General features: G+C 35.9%; 1 protein-coding gene across 1 annotated transcript in view; it reads right to left on the reverse strand.

The window, feature by feature from the left end:
* LOC115229919 (glycerophosphodiester phosphodiesterase domain-containing protein 5-like) overlaps positions 1 to 18,277 on the reverse strand; it is a 64,796-nt gene that overhangs the window by 29,171 nt on the left and 17,348 nt on the right. Inside the window, exon 2 of the mRNA XM_036499407.1 lies at positions 7,801 to 7,904. Coding sequence (XP_036355300.1) covers positions 7,801 to 7,904 — 104 coding nt within the window. The remainder of the gene's footprint in view (positions 1 to 7,800; positions 7,905 to 18,277) is intronic.

An 18,277-nucleotide genomic window follows, 5' to 3' on the forward strand; every position in this document is an offset into this window, starting at 1 on the left:
TTTCTGGGTAGTAAAGTTATATTTTGGAATATTTCAACCTAATTTACATTTCCTTAAACAATTCCAGATGTGAAAGGTTCCTTTGAGAATATAACTCAGAAAATATACAAATATGATTTTATTCTGTTGATCTGTACTTCAAATTGTTGTCTTTTGTAATCTAGTGGTAGTTGGTTAAAACAGGATGAAGTCTCATAAAATGCACTGCTACTGAGAACAATAATCTCATTTATGAACCACCCCACTCTACACCCAACCTTCAACCCTACCTGATCTTTACAGATGTTGCCTAACTCCCTTTCCCTTTTCTATTCCCCCATCTCTTGCTCCACTCCTACACTCCTACAAACCACCCATCCACACTCATATTTCTTTGGTCCCCAGTCCTACTCACTTAGTACCTTTGTGCCTTGAGGAGCCACCAGAACATCTCATCACCACTATTTATTTTTTAGCAGCTTGTATTGATAGTTTTCACCCTTTTTTCTCAATATAAATAACTATATAGTTCCTCCAAAGCAAGAAACTGCTTTGTGCACTCTCTCATACTTTAAACCATTATCTCCTAGTATAAAACCAATCTCCCACCCCTCAGGGTTTATAGTCTTTCAAGCAGCATGGTGATCCTAATAAAGCTGGTGACTTGTAAAAAGCATCCAGTACATGCTGTAAAGTGGTTGGTTTTAGGAAGGGCATCCAGCCATAAAAACCAAGCTAAGCAGACACTGGAGCTCGTCAGATTTTGACAAACTGCCCAGGAACATGGAGATTAAATGATGATGATGATGATAGCATCAGTAGATACAGAGAAAGAAAAAAAGAAAATTTAGAAAAATGATGATGAGCCCTAACAATGGCATAATGCTGAGAATTCTGCAAAGATTATTATACTTCACTTGGGATAAAAGTGAAATATGGACAAAATTAAATCCTGAAGGGTATTTAAGGTAGTGCTTCATCATCATAATATTGTTAACAATAGTGGTTATGTTGATACTTATCTTTTGTTGTTCTCATACAGGATTCTTTAACTTAGCAGTATGTTTGTTTAACATACAGAAAAAAACTAAAATTTGACCTCAAATGTATTCAGACTAAGTGATCTAAGGATTATCGCTATTTTCTCTAGTATTTCAGTTATTGTTCCTTAATCTTTTGTGTTCTACCTTATATAAATGGGTTACCCCTAAAGTCCATCACTCAGTTGTTGCTCACATTTATTGTGTATATGCAAATCAGATATGCAACTTACACTCAGAAATTTACGCACCATAGCTGATGGCAGAAAAGAAGCAAAGGCATATTAGATGCACCACATTTTCAACAGCAAATACTAAGGAAAATATTTTTAGTACATTAAAGCTTTTGGGAGACCCAACATTATCATGTAATGCCTTACTTTTCCATCTGTTATGCAGCTCTGAGATTCCATTTGATTTGGTTTGTGCTTTTGTTTGTTTTGTTGTCACAATAGTTTCTTCTGTTCCATCAAGTTGTGTTTCAGTCTCAGTGATTTTTTAAATATATTTCTTTGCACCTTCTGATATTGGGTGTAGATTCTTAGAACTTTCATACTTGTAGACAAGTTTAAGCACCCAGTCATCGGTGTTCTTTAGATGGGCATCTACTCCTATAATTACTGACTTAAGAGACTGTTGCAGCTGCATCAGACCACATCCTCCATCCTGCTGTGGGATGACTACTACTACTACTACTACTACTATTACTACTACTACTACTACTACTACTACTACTACTGTTACTGCTACAGCTGCTACTACTACTACTACTTCGCTAGTGCATGTTAATTTAGTTAGAAGTTATTTTATCTTGAGGTTTAGTAACAAGTCTCCTCAAATCTTGAGAATCTTCCTTAGAATTATTGCAGAAGATAGGATGGTACGTTTCTGCAGGTCAACAATGTGAGTTTTAATATCATCATCATCATCATCATCATCACCACCACTGCCGTCACCGCTGCTGCCACCACCATCATCACCATCGTCCACAGCCAGCAGACTAAAGTGACACTTATTTACTGGTGATGCTTCAAGAACCCTGCAAAGATTCTTGCAGTTCCAAGCAATGCTGATTTATGTAGGTGTTCTGCCTTCACACTTGCACCAGTCTTTTTCAGGTATAATCCCACGTCATGGTACTACGTACAAGTGGCTTCTGCTGTTGCCCCGGGCTAACCAATGTCTTGAGAGTGGATTTGGCAGATGGAAACTGAAAAAAGTCCATCATATATATATTCTTTTATTTGTTTCAATCATTTGGCTGTGGCCATGCTGGAACACTACTTTTTACTGGACAAATTTGTTAGCCTAGTACTTATTCTATCATTCATTTTGCCAAACTGCTAAGTTACAGGGATGTAAACACACCAATATCGGTTGTCAAGAGATAGTAGGGAGACAAACACAGATGCACAAACACACACACACACACACACACACACACACACACACACACACATAGTTTTATATATATACAACAGGCGTCTTTCAGTTTCTGTCTACCAAATCCACTCACAAGGCTTTGTTGGCCTGAGGCTATAGTACAAATGTGACAAGGCTAGCCCCTGGAAATACAGGTACTAATCATTTTTGCCAGCTGAATGGACCGGAGTAATGTGAAATATAATGTCTTGCTCAAAGAAACAATGTGCTGCTAGGAATCAAACTTGTGACCCTACAATCGCGAGCTGAATTCCCTAACCACTAGGCCATGCACGATATATATATATATATATATATACATATCATCATCATCATCATCACATATATATATATATATATATATATAAATATATATATATATATATATATATATATATATGTATATATGTATATATATATATACGTATATATAAATATATAAATATATATATATATATACTGGTGTCACATAAATGTACCCATAAAAACTCTCAGAGTGGTTGGCATTAGGAAGGGCATCCAACCATAGAAAACCATGGCAAATCAGACTAGATTCTGGTGCAGCATTCCAGCGTGCAAGCCCAGTCAAATAGTCCAACCCATGCCAGCATGGGCAATGGACATTAAATGATGATGATGGCCCAGTGGTTAAGGTGTTGCACTCATGAGCGAAAGATCCATGGGTGTGATTGCAAAACAGGGAAGTGCATTATGTTTTTCAGCAAAACACTTCATCTCACATTGCTCTGCAATTTCTTTGATACATATGCACAGCACACTATGCACCTGTACAGGTAATGTCAGTTTGATGGAGGAAGTGAGCTAATTTATAACAACAAACTTTTGATCACTATAAACAAATTATCTGTGCAGGTTATTCAGCAAGGAACTGCAGAACTGCCTTCCTGAATCTGAGAGACAAACAGTGTTTGTGCATGTGTGTGTGTGTGCGCACGCATGCGTATGTGCATGTGTCTGTCTATCTGTCTCCTTGTCTTGACATTGCAAGATAGTTAAAGACAAGCAGAGTCCTTCGTTTCTAGTCTTCCATGAAAACAAGTTCAGGCATGGGGAAATATCTTGCTTGGGAACAGGAAAGGGTTGAGTGACAGAAGGGTATCTGGCCATAGAAAATCTACCTCAACAAATTACATCTGACCTACACGAGCACAAACTAGACATTAAATCAATGATGATAACAATGAAGATGAATCATCTGCATGCAGCATTTCCTGATAGATACAAAATAAATTGACCTTCAAGGCCATCAGAGAGGTAAATGACTGGTTTGGCTTTACAAATGTAAATGGCTGAAGAGAATCCATAATTAACAGATTAAAAGATTTTGATTAAATATTTAATACTTTGAGTTGCTAAACAAAAAAGTTTAATAAATTTGTAAGTATGGTACCAAGTATGTGTTGTACTGTAATGATGATACAGGTATAATCAAATGTACCTTCAAACTAATTCCCTACAATTAAATTTTTCTTGGAGTTGAATCAAACAGCATTAAAAACGTATAATTTAGAGAGAAATTAGTCTAATATTTATTTTTGTGATAACTGTGAAGTTACAGAGAGGGCATTCTTTCTATAACAAAAATAAAATAATAGAAATAACTATCAGAAATAAATAGTGACAATTCAACATTAGTTTTTATATCAAATATGCATATTTTGATGGTTTTAGACACAGATTAGTGAAATAATTATATCTTTACAGTTATATCTATCTTTGAACATTACTCTTCTTAAACCCAAGCTCCATTAAACAAATCTTAATCCTATAATATCATAGCTTTCTTAGACAATCTGCAAGCATCAACCACTAACTAAAGATATTTTAGCTCAGTTTTCACCTCCTATTCTTATTACACCATTGTATTTATTACTTGAGATTTTCCTTAAAATTTGCTCATTCAAAGTTATTGTCTAGGTGCTGGTGTAGCTGTGTGGTAAGAAATTTGCTTCCCAACCACATGGCTCCAGGTTCATTCCCACTGAGTAGCACTTTGGGCAAGTGTCTTCTACTATAGCCCTAAGCCAACCGAAGCCTTGTGAGTGGATTTGGAAGATGGAAACTGAAAAAATCCCTTCATATACATGTGCATATATGTTTGTCCCACCACAGACAAAAGAGAGTAGGAAAATATGTACCAGAGAACCATGTAAAAAGCACTCCTGTCAGCACCATGTAAAAAGCACCTATTCAGCAGCATGTACAAGTTGACTTTGGCAGTATTTGAACTCAGAATGTAAAAAAAACACAGAAAATGTCACCAAGCATCTTGTCTGGTGCAGTAACTATTCTGCCCGCTTGCTACTCTATTACATAACATAATGATGAAGATAATTTCTGGTTTTTCAGAATTACTACCAGCTCACAAAAGAAATTTGAAAATAACCTCAATATATATGAACATTCTTTGTGGCTGTCTTTTAATACATTCTCATCTTTCAGAGCAGCAAATGTCAGAATTATACTTTAATCAGTCTTTAATCACGTATGGGAAGCACTCTGTCGGTTACGACGATGAGGGTTCCGGTTGATCCGAATCAACGGAACAGCCTGCTCGTGAAATTAACGTGTAAGTGGCTGAGCACTCCACAGACACGTGTACCCTTAACGTAGTTCTCGGGGATATTCAGCGTGACACAGAGAGTGATAAGGCCGGCCCTTTGAAATACAGGTACAACAGAAACAGGAAGTAAGAGTGAGAGAAAGTTGTGGTGAAAGAGTACAGCAGGGATCACCACCATCCCCTGCCGGAGCCTCGTGGAGCTTTAGGTGTTTTCGCTCAATAAACACTCACAACGCCCGGTCTGGGAATCGAAACCACGATCCTATGACCGCGAGTCCGCTGCCCTAACCACTGGGCCATTGCGCATCCGTCTTAATCACGTATATACACTGTTAGAAGGTATGAAGCTGAGGAATTGTCTGAGATAAAATCTCTTAACAGGCTTGTTACATTAAAATCACAATTTATATAGGAATGAGATGAATATCATCACTGCAGTAACTCACCAGAACTACAAACACATTTCATCGTTGTTGAGCTTTGTCAATGCTAGGTACCTGTTTAATTAGACACGCATACACACATGCATATAGGGGCAGGTGTGGTTGTGTGGTAAGAAGCTTGCTTCCTGCGCATGTGTTGGTCAGTGTTTTCTTTGCACTGCTAGGAGTCATGTCACTGTACACCAGCGTTATGAATTATTGAACAAGTGAAGCACAACTACCAGGTAAGACATTTGTTTTTTGGGGGTGATTTAGTGAGAGTTTGTTGCTCGTGTTCTTTTTATTTTGTCGAACAAGAAATCTCCACTGAGTTCCTGGCAAATTGTCTACCTGTAGTTGTGATTAGAAGTCTCACTTAGCAGTGAGAAGTGTGTTTTGGGAGCATATCCCTCCTCCTATAATTGTGCTTATTTTTTACCAATTTTTGGTGGAATTGTTGTGTGACTGTTTTGTACCCTGGGTTACCAAGAGGATTACCAAGTTAGCCAGGAGTACCAGGACAGCCAGAAAAATAGTTTGCTGTGTTTTTGAACTGTTTCTTGTCTTCTTCCTTCCTTCCTGCATTTTTGTTTCTTTTTGACTCTGTGAACTTTTGTTTTTTGTGAACTTTTTTCCAAAAAAAAACATAGCAAAAAAGACAAACAACACTGTGTTGGAGTGGGGGATTGTCCCACCCAAGCAGTGGATGAAAGACTTTGAAGAGAGGAAGGTGGTGTTAAGGACTTACTTAAAGTTGCTCGGCACCATCACCCTCTTCCAAAAGACTCAAATTGAAAAAGAGTTGGCAGAATATTTGCCAACTATTAAATTCATCTCCAGCGGGGTAAAATATGCAACAGTGTGATTGCTAAATTTGACACCCCTGAGGAGGCTCGCAAATTTGCAAGTCATCCCTTAGAGGGCAAAGAGATTTTGGTTCTTCCCATGTACTGTGGGAAGGAGTTGACAAGAGCTTGGGTCTGCAGGTTTCCACCTCGGATAGAACTCGAGTGGATAGAAGACAATATCCACCAGGGTAAAGGTGGCAGCGGATCCAAGCTGCTTAATGCTAAAATTTTGCCAGCGGCTTATTGGGTTGGGTCAAAAGCTATTTTGACCCTGTGGACCCAATCAGCCAAAAATCTGGTTTTTCCAGATTTTTTGAAAATGGCCGGTTGCAGATATCCAGTGATACTTGAGGTACACTCTCCCAAGTGTCACCTGTGCCTGGAACCAGGCCACATTAAAAAGAACTGTTCTCAGCACCATAGTAGGGTCCCGGAACAGTTGGTTGGAGAGAAATTGACCCCTCCCCATTCGGAGGGAGAGATGGAGACGGTCAAGGAGGTGGAAACCTCCTCAAAAAAGGGCCATAAAAGGAACAAGGTGGGTAACAATGGTTGCCCCCTGAAGGATCCGAAGGTTATGGGAGGGAAGGAAACCTTCTGGACAAAATGGAAGAACTCCACCCTCCCGTAGCTTAAGGAAAAAAAAAAGAAAAAGAAAAACAGGACATTGGTGCCGGTTAGTAACACACTGCTGGCATGTCCTGAAACCCCATCAGTGGGAATTGTGCCACTGACGGAAGAAACTGTGGCCCCTTCCTATGCAAGGGGCGAGGAATTTATAATCCTCCTTCACAAGGGAGGGGCTTAGGAGAACTTCGTAAACAAGTTAACAAAAAAAAGGCCGGAGGGAAGGGGTTTTATCTTGTACTGAAGACCCTGATTTGCCTCTGCAGGTGGCTGCAGAGGTCATAGGGGAAACCAACTTGTGCAGGGTAATGAATTCCTTCCCCGAGGATATATTTAAATTCACGCTAAAGTGGCCTGACTCGGCACCTTCCAGGTGCTTCAATGAGGCAGTGTGTTTAGTCAGGCATGGAAGTAAGAAGCTTTAACGCTTTGAGTTGTAAAAAAAGGTAAGAGGCTTAGTGCCTCATTTTTGTAAGGACTTGGAGTCCATTTGTGAAAAATGTAAGAGGCTTAGTGTCCCAATGAACTATAGTAAGAGGTTTATAACCTCAATTGGTTTTATAAAAGAGAAAAAAAAGAACAATGTTCTCGAGAAGCATCGATTGGCAGGCATCGCCTGCCTCTCTCATCAATATCATTATTATTTTGCTCATCGTTCACTTCATTTGTATTGTTGTCCAGCCCACACTTGCTTCTATCTATGTAATGTCTTTATGGCAAATTTGATGAAATAAAGAAGCTTGCTTCCCAACCATATGGTTCTAGGTTCAGTCCTACTGCATGGCATCTTGAGTAAGTGTCTCCTGGGGCAGAAACTGAAAGAAGCCTGTCACACACACACTTCCGCTAATATAATTGGAAACAAATTTGTTACTCACCAATTAAAATCATTTGAATCATTCTCAACCACAAGCCAGAAGTACAAGAAGAAAGTCATATAGATAAAAGTAATCAGGAGAATTACTAGTATGATTAAGTCTTTCTGCAACAAAGACAAAATAGTAACATTGTGATTAGTACTTAAATGAATGGTAACAGCACAAAATTGGAAGCTGACTGAAAGTTTACTCTTTACAATAAAACAATTACAGAATCAATATTAAATTAATTATATTAAAATATTTTTAAAAATTATAGGCAGGAACCAATAACATGCATGGGATAACTTTCAGATATAATTCTTCTAAACAACAACAACAAATGTAAATCATTTCAGAAGGAAAGAAAATTGATTTTATTATATTGATTTATAACAGGCACATGGCCACACATTTTGGAGGGAGGAACAGACCATCATTTCAACCCAGTGCTTGTATGGAAATTGTTTTATCAAATCCTGAATGATGAAAGACATATTTACTCTCAGTGAGATTTAGGCTCAAAATGTAAAGAAGCATAACTATGTTACTTACCTGTGTGCAAATTGCACCCCTAATTTAGTGTTAAACCTTGGTACAAAGGTTGCATAGAGTATTAGTTTTAGCTTTGCCCCACGAATAAGTAGGACCCCAGTTTTTCTAGTATAAAATAGTGCAAATTATATATGGGTAAATACAATAATTACTACATGGCATTTTACCCAGTATTCTATTGATTTTTATAATATATTCATTACTAACATTGACAGGAAGCCTCATATTTTGGAGGAAAGGTTATCATCACTTAAATCAACTGCAGTACTTATCTGCTAGTCTATTTTATAAAACCTGAAAGAAAGACAAAGTTAGCCTCAGTAAAATTTGAGCACCGGATGTAGAGAGATACAACTAAATATCACACACACATATTATATATACTTTTATATATGTATATATTTCTAAATATATCTCTGACTTTCTGTGCAAAACAAATTTGTATAGCAACATGAGTAATAAAAATTATAATCCATTTTAATATCTATTCTCCTCAATTTACATAAATATGAATGAATTTGTTGAACTGTGTTTAATAAGTTAAATCATATACTTAATATAAACATATATATATAGTCATCAAAGGATACATAAGTCAGAAAAAAACAAGTATATCTTAATAGAGTTAGTATATTAATATATACAGTATTATAGATTCATTTTCATACCAGCTCTTCCGATGAGCACTGTCTGAGGCTAACATCTTTCAATAATATTGTATAGTATAGATATGAATATATACTGTTATATTTGGGGATGATCCTTTTGCTGATAAACATACATGCTATTTATTTGATCTTTACTGTAGCTTTGCTATTATTATTATCATTATTAGTTTATTTGTCAGAGTTCTTTCATCACACTTACAGTAACTTCTTCAATGACTATCTGTTCTTCATGTCTCTTCTTCTCTCTGGTCTTGTCCCGTTTATCCCATTTTATCTTTTGTTATATGTATCCTTATTTGCACAAATGTTTGCATCTGCATCAGTGTGTGTGTGTAAGTATGTGTGTGTGTGTGTCTGTGTGCACACATCTATGTTTGCTGTGCAAATGTGTATCTTGTGTACATGTATACGGCTTTGAATATTACACTGTAACTGTGTCATTTTACTTCTTGTTCAGTCTTCAGTTGTTAGATTGCAGGGTATTGAAGCTCAATCTATTTTCTATTATGTGTGTAGCCTCTGTAATCTGCCTGAGTGTTGTGTCTGTTTGATGTGTCAATAAGATCCTAACATCTATGTTATCTATCAAGCCTCATGTTATAGTTTAGCATACTGGTATGGCACAGACAAGCTTTTCTCTCCTCCTTCAGTTCCTGTCAAGCTTGTATGAGTTTCAACACATGACTCTACATCAAGAATCTAGGATGTGCATGTGTGTGTCTCTATTTTTATTTTTTCCTTTTTCCAATCATTAGATTGGGGCCATGCTGGGGCACCACCTTGAAGAATTTTAATCGAATGTATTGACCCCAGTAATTATTACTTTTTTTGTGTGTGATATTTACTCTATCATTTTCTTTTACTAAACTGTTAAGTTACGAGGGATGTAAAACACATCAACACTGGTTGTCAAGCAGTGGTGGAGGATATACACAAACATGCACACACACACACGCACACACACACACGCACACACACACCACACACGCACACACATGCACACACACACACACACACACAATACAACAAGCTTCTTTCAGTTTCCGCCTACCAAATCCATTATCCACTCACAAGGCTTTGATTGGCCCAAGGTTATAATAGAAGACACCTGCCCAATGGGCCACACGATGAGACCCAGAACCATGTGGTTGGGAAGCAAACCTCTTACCACACAGCTATACCGGCACCTATGTATGTATATGTGTGTGTGTGTGTGTGTGTGTGTGAATAGGAGGACAGTTTTTCTTTCAAATGTGATTATTTTTTTTTAAAGCAAAACTATCTTTATGTTTGTTTGTTAGTTTGTTTTAAGGGCTTTTCATGTTTCCTTCTTAGTTCTTTGTTTGGTTTGAAACAATATCCTTCCTAAATTCATTAGTCTGACATCTGAAGATTTAATCAATCTCATTTTCAGAATCTATTGGACATGTCTTACAGTAACAACTAGCTTGAATCAACAAGCAAATATGGGAAGTGTTTAAATGCAAGAAAGAGGACAGCGGTTTGGAAACCCACTCCCAGATATATTAGTCTCCACTTGCAGTCCACATGCCTTGTACTTTGAAATGGAAATATAACAGGTTACATATCAGATTCATTTGAAAGTGGAACATATTATTAATCCACGATAAATGGATAATAAGCAGGATTTGAGACATTAACCTTCTGGGTCAAAATTTTCACTGAAAGGAAAAGGATTAATTTTACTACTACTACTACTACTACTACTACTACCAGCACCAACACCAGCATCACCACCACCACCACTACTACTGCAACTGCTGCTGCTACTACTACTACTGATAATAATAATAATAATAATAATAATAATAATAATAATAATAATAATGATAATAATAATCATCATCATCATCATCATTGTCGTTTAACATCTGTTTTCCATGCTAGCACAGGTTGGACAGTTCGACCGGGGTTTGAGAAGCCAGGAGGCTGCACCAGGCCCCAATCTGATCTGGCAGTGTTTCTACAGCTGGATGCCCTTTCTAACGCCAACCACTCCGTGAGTGTAGTGGGTGCTTTTTACATGCCACTGGTACAGGTTCCAGGGAAGGCTGGCAGCGGCAACAATCGGTTGGTGCTTTTTACATGCCACTGGAACAGAAGCCAATCAAGGCGGCGCTGGCATCGACCACATTCGGATGGTGCTTTTTTGGTGCTACTGGCACAGGTATCACAACTACAATTTCCATTTGATATTTATTTTGACGTTGATGTACTTGACTCAATAGGTCTCCTCAAGCACAGCAGGTCATGTGCCACCGGAACAGAAGCCAGTAAAGGCGGCGCTGGCATCGGCCACGTTTGGATGGTGCTTTTTATGTGCCGCCGGCACAGGTATCACAACTGCAATTTCTATTTGATATTTATTTTAATATTGATGTACTTGACTCAATAGGTCTCCTCAAGCACAGCAGGTCACCCTACGATCCAAGGTAAGCCTAGCAGGTCGTTCTGCAATCCAAGGTACTTTGGATGGGCTGGGGCTATGCGAAAATGGTGCAGGAAACAGCCATGAACTCACATTATTTGTCGGGCCTTTGTAGTCACAGCATATCTCCAGAGATCTCGGTCTTTCGTCATTGCCTCTGTGAAACCCAACGTTCGAAGGTCATGCTTGACCACCTCATCCCATGTCTTCCTGGATTTACCTCTCCTCCAGATACCTTCAACTGTTTGGGAGTGGCACTTCTTCACACATCTCTCCTCATCCATCCACAGTACATGACCATACCAACGCAAACGTCTCTCTTGCATGCCACATCTGATGCTTCTTATGTCCAGCATTTCTCTCAGGGCTGTCATCCCCAACTAGCTGTGCAACTCAACACCTTGTTAAATACTGACCAAGTAACTCCAGAGTGGTTGACATTGGGTAGGACAGTGCTGTGCTTGAAAAACATCAAAAGAGGCAATACGGTAGATAATTACAGGTCAATATCCTGTTTGCCACTTATGTGGTAATTATTGACTGGAGTACTCGCAGAGTCAATGTATGGACATCTGGAAAATGGAGTCCTGCCACATGAGCAGAGGAATAGAGAAGGATGAACTACAAATAAAGTGGCAAGATGTCTGTAATTCCAACACAAGGTCCAGTCCTTCTTGTAGTGTGGTGACTTATAAGCTTCAATGACCATAAGAGCTATTCCAGCAGTGTGCAGGCTCCTAGCAGGACCTTCCATGTTGGACAGGTCAAAGGACAGAGGCCAGACTAATGGACCACCTCTTCCCAGAAGTAAAAGTGAGTTTGCATAGGGCCAAAACCCTGATCTAGAAAAAAATAAAATTATAGAAGCACTGATGGCAATTCAAAATCAACAAAATCGGTGAGAGAAATTCCACCTCTACTTAGGGAAATATATGAGATAGAGCTATAAAAGCAGGGATCCAACTGGAGAGAAGTAGAAAAACAGCCCACAATTGAGAAAAGTCACAAATGGCCTATGTTTCATAGGGAGTGAAGGGCTTATGTAGCCATTAGGTCTGCCATTAAGTACAGATGGAAAAAAAGAATTTAGTTAAATAGAGAACTATACATAAAAGAATAAGAAAGGAATGAAAGAATAGAAAGAGGGGAATGTAGTAACTTATTTCAATGTAAGAGTGTGAAACAAAACAAAAATCAATTTTACTTGTAAGGAATGTGGAAAGAAAAACATGTAAAATTTCAAAAAGAAGTAAATGTTGTCAAGTAATATGAAGCTATAATACAAGTTTCATATATCGGATGAGAAAGGGAATTAACCATACACCTTTTGTGTGTGTGTGTGTGAGAGAGAGAGAGAGAGAGAGAGAGAATTAGAGAATAAGAAGAGGGTAAAAAAACTGCTACTGTTGAAGGAGGGTCAGCAATGACTATACCTTTACACAAACAGAATATTTAGGTAAAGGAAACAGCTAGGTAAGGCTATAATAGTGGAATGGGGAGGTAGTTGGTGTAAATTAACATCAAAATAATAAGGTAAGTTAGGCCTCGAAAAGAAACCATTTTACAGAATATACTGGGCATATTCTTTTCCATGGTAGCAATACTAGAGAAGAGTCATGCCCTTCACAAGGTTTACGGGCCTTCACACAGAGTGTACTGATACACTTTTAATGACACCCGCTCTAAAGAGCTAGCCATGTCCCTGAAACAACTAAAGGGGCCTCACAACTCTACATCTCTGCTTCCTTGCAATCTCATTACAAAGTGAAGTTAGGGGCAAAAAAAGACTGGGGCATGAATGAAAATAAAAAGTAGGATGTGTGACAGAGGTACTCAGTATTCAGGATCACCATCACCATCACCATCATCATCATCATCACCATCATCATTGTTTAATGTCCGAGCTCCATGCTGGCATGGGTTGGACAGTTTGACACGGAGCTGACTAGCAGGGGCTGTCTGGACTCCAACTCTCTGTTGTGGCTGGATGCCCTTCCTAATGCCAACCAGTTTACTGGGTACATTATACATGTCACTGTCTCAGGTGTGTTTACACAGTATGGTGCATTAAAGCAGCACTAGCACAGGTGCTTTTTAAGTGGCACCAGTACCTGAAAAGACAAGCCTATATGTGTGGAAGACAGCAATTTTACATGGCTTGACATGTCTTATCAAGTGTAAAAAATTTTAATGCTGAGTGATGTTCCAAAATACTCAAAGTTAATGTCAAATGAACAAATTGACCCATGAATAAGTCTGCAGTACATTTAACATGTTGAATATCATAATTATTTGAATGTAGCAGAACAATAGTCAGAAAATAAAGAACATTGTTAACCTTATTAACAATAAAATTCCTCAATGAATTAAAGAACAGTTACATTTCAATTTAGTAAATAATTACTACGGCAACATAATTTTTACTGTCTTACAACCATTATTTTACATCAGCATATGTGGCTTCTGCAAATTAATTTAATAAAATATGCAATCTTTGCAGCTGAACACTCTTTCTATAATCATCCATGAAACCATAAATCAGGAGTTGCACCTATTATTGGTTCAGTGGAGGAAATGCACAACTCAAAGGGCTAGTGGAAGTCTTGAGCTGACTATGTGGTCAGTAATACAAAACCTCAACTACAAAATGATTGTGCTTCTTAAAATTGATGAAGAAGAAGAAGAGAAGAAGAAGAAGAGAAGAAGAAGAAGAAGAGAAGAAGAAGAAGAAGAAGAAGAAGAAGGTGGTGGTGGTGTGGTGGTGGTGGTGGTGGTGGTGGTAGGAAAAATACCTTGGGAATCAGAATCCAAGTTCAAAATTTCCCCCAGGACACCTGATGAAGGCTGGAGAGTATATCAGGCAAAATGTGTTAACAACAAACAAGATAAGGACAAATTTCCATCAAATGTAACTAATATAAATAATGTACATAATTCCTCATCTCTCAAATTTAGAACTATATATATATACATGTATGTGTATATATATATATATATAATATATATATATATATATATATATATATATATATATATAACGAGAAGGTTTACGAAAATAAACAAAAGACGAAGGCAGGTTTATGAAAATAAACAAAAGATGAAGGCAGGTGGAGTACAAACAAACAATTGTATTAGTATGGCGCTCAGGAATAGAAATAAAACAAGTCTTTTATGTTTCGAGCCTACGCTCTTCGACAGAAAGATACACAGAAAAAGAATCAAGGAGAGAAAAAAAATGCGTGCAGGAGCTAACGATTCAACATTATATATATATATGTGTGTGTGTGTGTGTGTATATATGTGTGAGTGTATATATATATATATATATATATATATATATATATATATATATATATATATATATATATTTGTATATATATACAGCGATAGAAGACACCAATAAAAGACACCGATAGAATAAGTACTAGGCTTAAAAAGAATAAGTCCTGGGGTCAATTTCTTTAACTAAAACTGTTTAAGGTAGTGCTCCAGCATGGCCACAGTCAAATGATTTAAACACATAAAAGAAACACACACACACACACATACTCATTCACTCACACACAAACACATGTACTTGCCTGGTAAATAATTTGACCCGAGACCATGTGTTGATACTAAAACAATTATGACCTGAAAATGTATATTAACCATTACAGAATCATGTAAACACTGTTAACTTAAATATTTTTACTTGATATTGACAAATAATAAATGTTGAAGTGTAGTAAAGAGTTTTTAAATAACAAATATCTTTCTTCTATACTGTAATTGTTTTATATACATACATGTATGTGCGTGTGTGTATGTGTGCATGTGTATGTACAAATATGTATATATCTGTGCATATATATATATATACATATATATATATATATATATATATATATATATATATACACACATACATACCTGCATACATACATATATATACACACACATATATATATACATATATATATACATACATATATATATATATATTATATATATATATATAAAAATATATACATATATATATATATATATATATATATATATATATATATATATTATATATATATATATATATGTATATATCTTTCTATGTATATATAATATTAATGAGTATTAAAACAATGGCTGTTATGAATGCATGTTTTACAAATCATATTACATTGAAAAATTAGGATTTCAATAGAATTTTGATTATGCTTAAAACTTCACTCCATAATTTCTTTACCAAATAAAACTATTAAAAAAAATATGGTGTTTAAAACTAACTGTCTCCTAATTGAAATACTGAATAAAGATCTTATACAAAGTTCAAAAATTGTGTTACATAATGATAAAATAAGGACTAAAGTTTGAATGATGCTTATATTTATTAAAAAAAATATAGAATATGCAAGCCAAACATACCCCAACAAAAATAAAAGAAAATGAAAGTTACAACTGAACAAAAAGTAAAAGAAAAGCAATACAAAAATAGCAGAACAAAAAAGGGAGCTTCTAAAGAGATAAAAAAGAAAAACTGAAATATTACCAAAAAATAACATTCATAAGTAAGAAGGGAAAAATATGACATCTCAGTAAAGACAGAAGTTTACAAATATCCAAAATAGTCATTGGCATCTTACCGTCGTCAGATGATGATGCTTTGCCATGGAGGATGCTGGCAGAGGAGCTATCTTCACCTCTGCCAACACTTCTGATGGCTTCTCTTCTGCAGACATCATGAATTATTTTTTCGGCTGTTTATTAGAAGTAATTCAGACAGGACTAGTGTATTACACTTAACACTGAGAAAAACAAAGGAAAGAAAACCTTGTCGATTATTTTATCCAAAGACTGCTAGATGCAATGCTGTTAGATACACACATCAACTTCTCTCTGATATCATCCTCAGGCTGAATTGATACCGTCTTATAAAGACTGCTTTAAGATTAGGCTATTAAAAGAGAAAAGTGTTCACATGTACAGTTTCTCAAGTTAGCATCTGCTTCAAAAGAAGTAAACAGAAAGGCAACAAAAATATACAAACAATATCAAAGAAAAAAATTACACATCCAAAGACTTAGAAGAGATTTGTGAGAGGAGACTTTAACATATCAGGAAAACTGACAACCTCAACACCATAAAAGTCATGCCATTATATTAATGCGCAGATCACAACTAGGAAACTAGACTTTTGAAAGTTTATTTATATTTTAGGACTTAATTACAGGAAACTTGTGTCCCTTGTGTATACCATTATTCCTGTAATTACCCCTTCATTTAAAGGAACAATGGATGGATTACATTCTGTAGTAAACAAGTATATCAGCAAACACAAAAGCAAGAAGAGGAAGGAGAGTTAATCCTTATAACTATTTGTCAGAATTTTGAAGACTAGCTATAATAATTTACCAACTATTTCAGCTGTAGTTAACTGGCATCAATGTTAGGTGGCAGCACTGATAGATTAGCTTTATATTTTCATTTTAATAAGAGCTTTCAGAGTGAATTTAAGTATCTTTCAATATTCATCGATAATACATAGAATTATAATGATGATTTAAGTATAATTTGAAATTTTCTCCCTAATGAATAAGCATTAGTGAATGAAGTACTTTCAGGAACTGGGAATAAAAGGAATGATAGGCTAATTCCCCTATAGATACATAGTGCTCACCAAACAATAATAATGATTATTACTATGATAAAATAGGAGAGTACTGTAGTTTGCTTGAAGCATTGTGTATTGTTTGTAAAGAATAAAAAGTTTTGAATGGTACAACAATACACTATAATACAGACAATGGGCTATATACCTGTTGTAATTTAGTCATCCATAGTATGATATGATATTTCGGAATAATATTCCTTCTTCAGATATTCTTTTTATTCTTTACTATGATAAAAAAATTTAGCAACCTACAAAGATTTAGATGATTTCCCAGTTTGTAATATATATTAGACTGTTCCACTGATGGGTTTGAAATATATTTTAATCACATATACACATACTATGAATTAAAAATACACTAAAAGTATAGGCATTTTTAAAATTCCAACAAGAAAAATGTCAAAACCAGGGTGAACTAAATACTATGAAAAATATGGCAAAGTTCAAAATCGTTTTTATATGGTACAATACAGAATCCAGGGAAATTGATATTTGTCTGCATAGGTAAAGATTAATTCCTAGGCGATTTCATAGAAGAGCTCAATGAGTAGATTTTCTGTGGAGTAAACGAGTTGGATCTAGTTAAACTGATTCACAAGATCTGAATTATTTTAAAGGAAGTAAAAAATCTAAAAATCGGCTATATCAATGTAGTTTTCCACTCTTATTCCTATGAAGGCAAGATGTTGTAGAGAAAAAATTGGAGAAAAAAGTTACAGAGATTTAAAAATCGAAAAATCTGTATTTTTAGCCAATAGGGAGACAAAAATTTTCTGCGTTTAGTGGTGTCAACTTTAAGGTTGTACAATGTGAAATTTATAGTTTAGCATCTGTTCATTGTAGGTTTCTAAATAAACAGAAATACCTAATAAAATCAACATGTATCATCTTACTGTTTCTTTTGTCTCTTCATTGATTTCTATAGTATTTTGTATGTTTTTATTATTTTTTAAAATTTGTTATATTAATATATTTGATTACATGTGTTTACTTTATGCATATTTCAGTATCATGTATTTGTGTACATCATTAGTATATAAGTGCACGTGGATGTATGTATTCATCTATAAGTTTATATGCACATTTATGCATTCATGTGTGTGTGTGTGTGAAAAGGGGATATCTGTCTCCAAAACTCCAAAGTTGAGTAACGTTTTCATACTTGGATTTGTAAACTAG

This window comes from Octopus sinensis, unplaced genomic scaffold, assembly GCF_006345805.1.
Source record: "Octopus sinensis unplaced genomic scaffold, ASM634580v1 Contig13888, whole genome shotgun sequence".
NCBI lineage: Eukaryota > Metazoa > Mollusca > Cephalopoda > Octopoda > Octopodidae > Octopus > Octopus sinensis.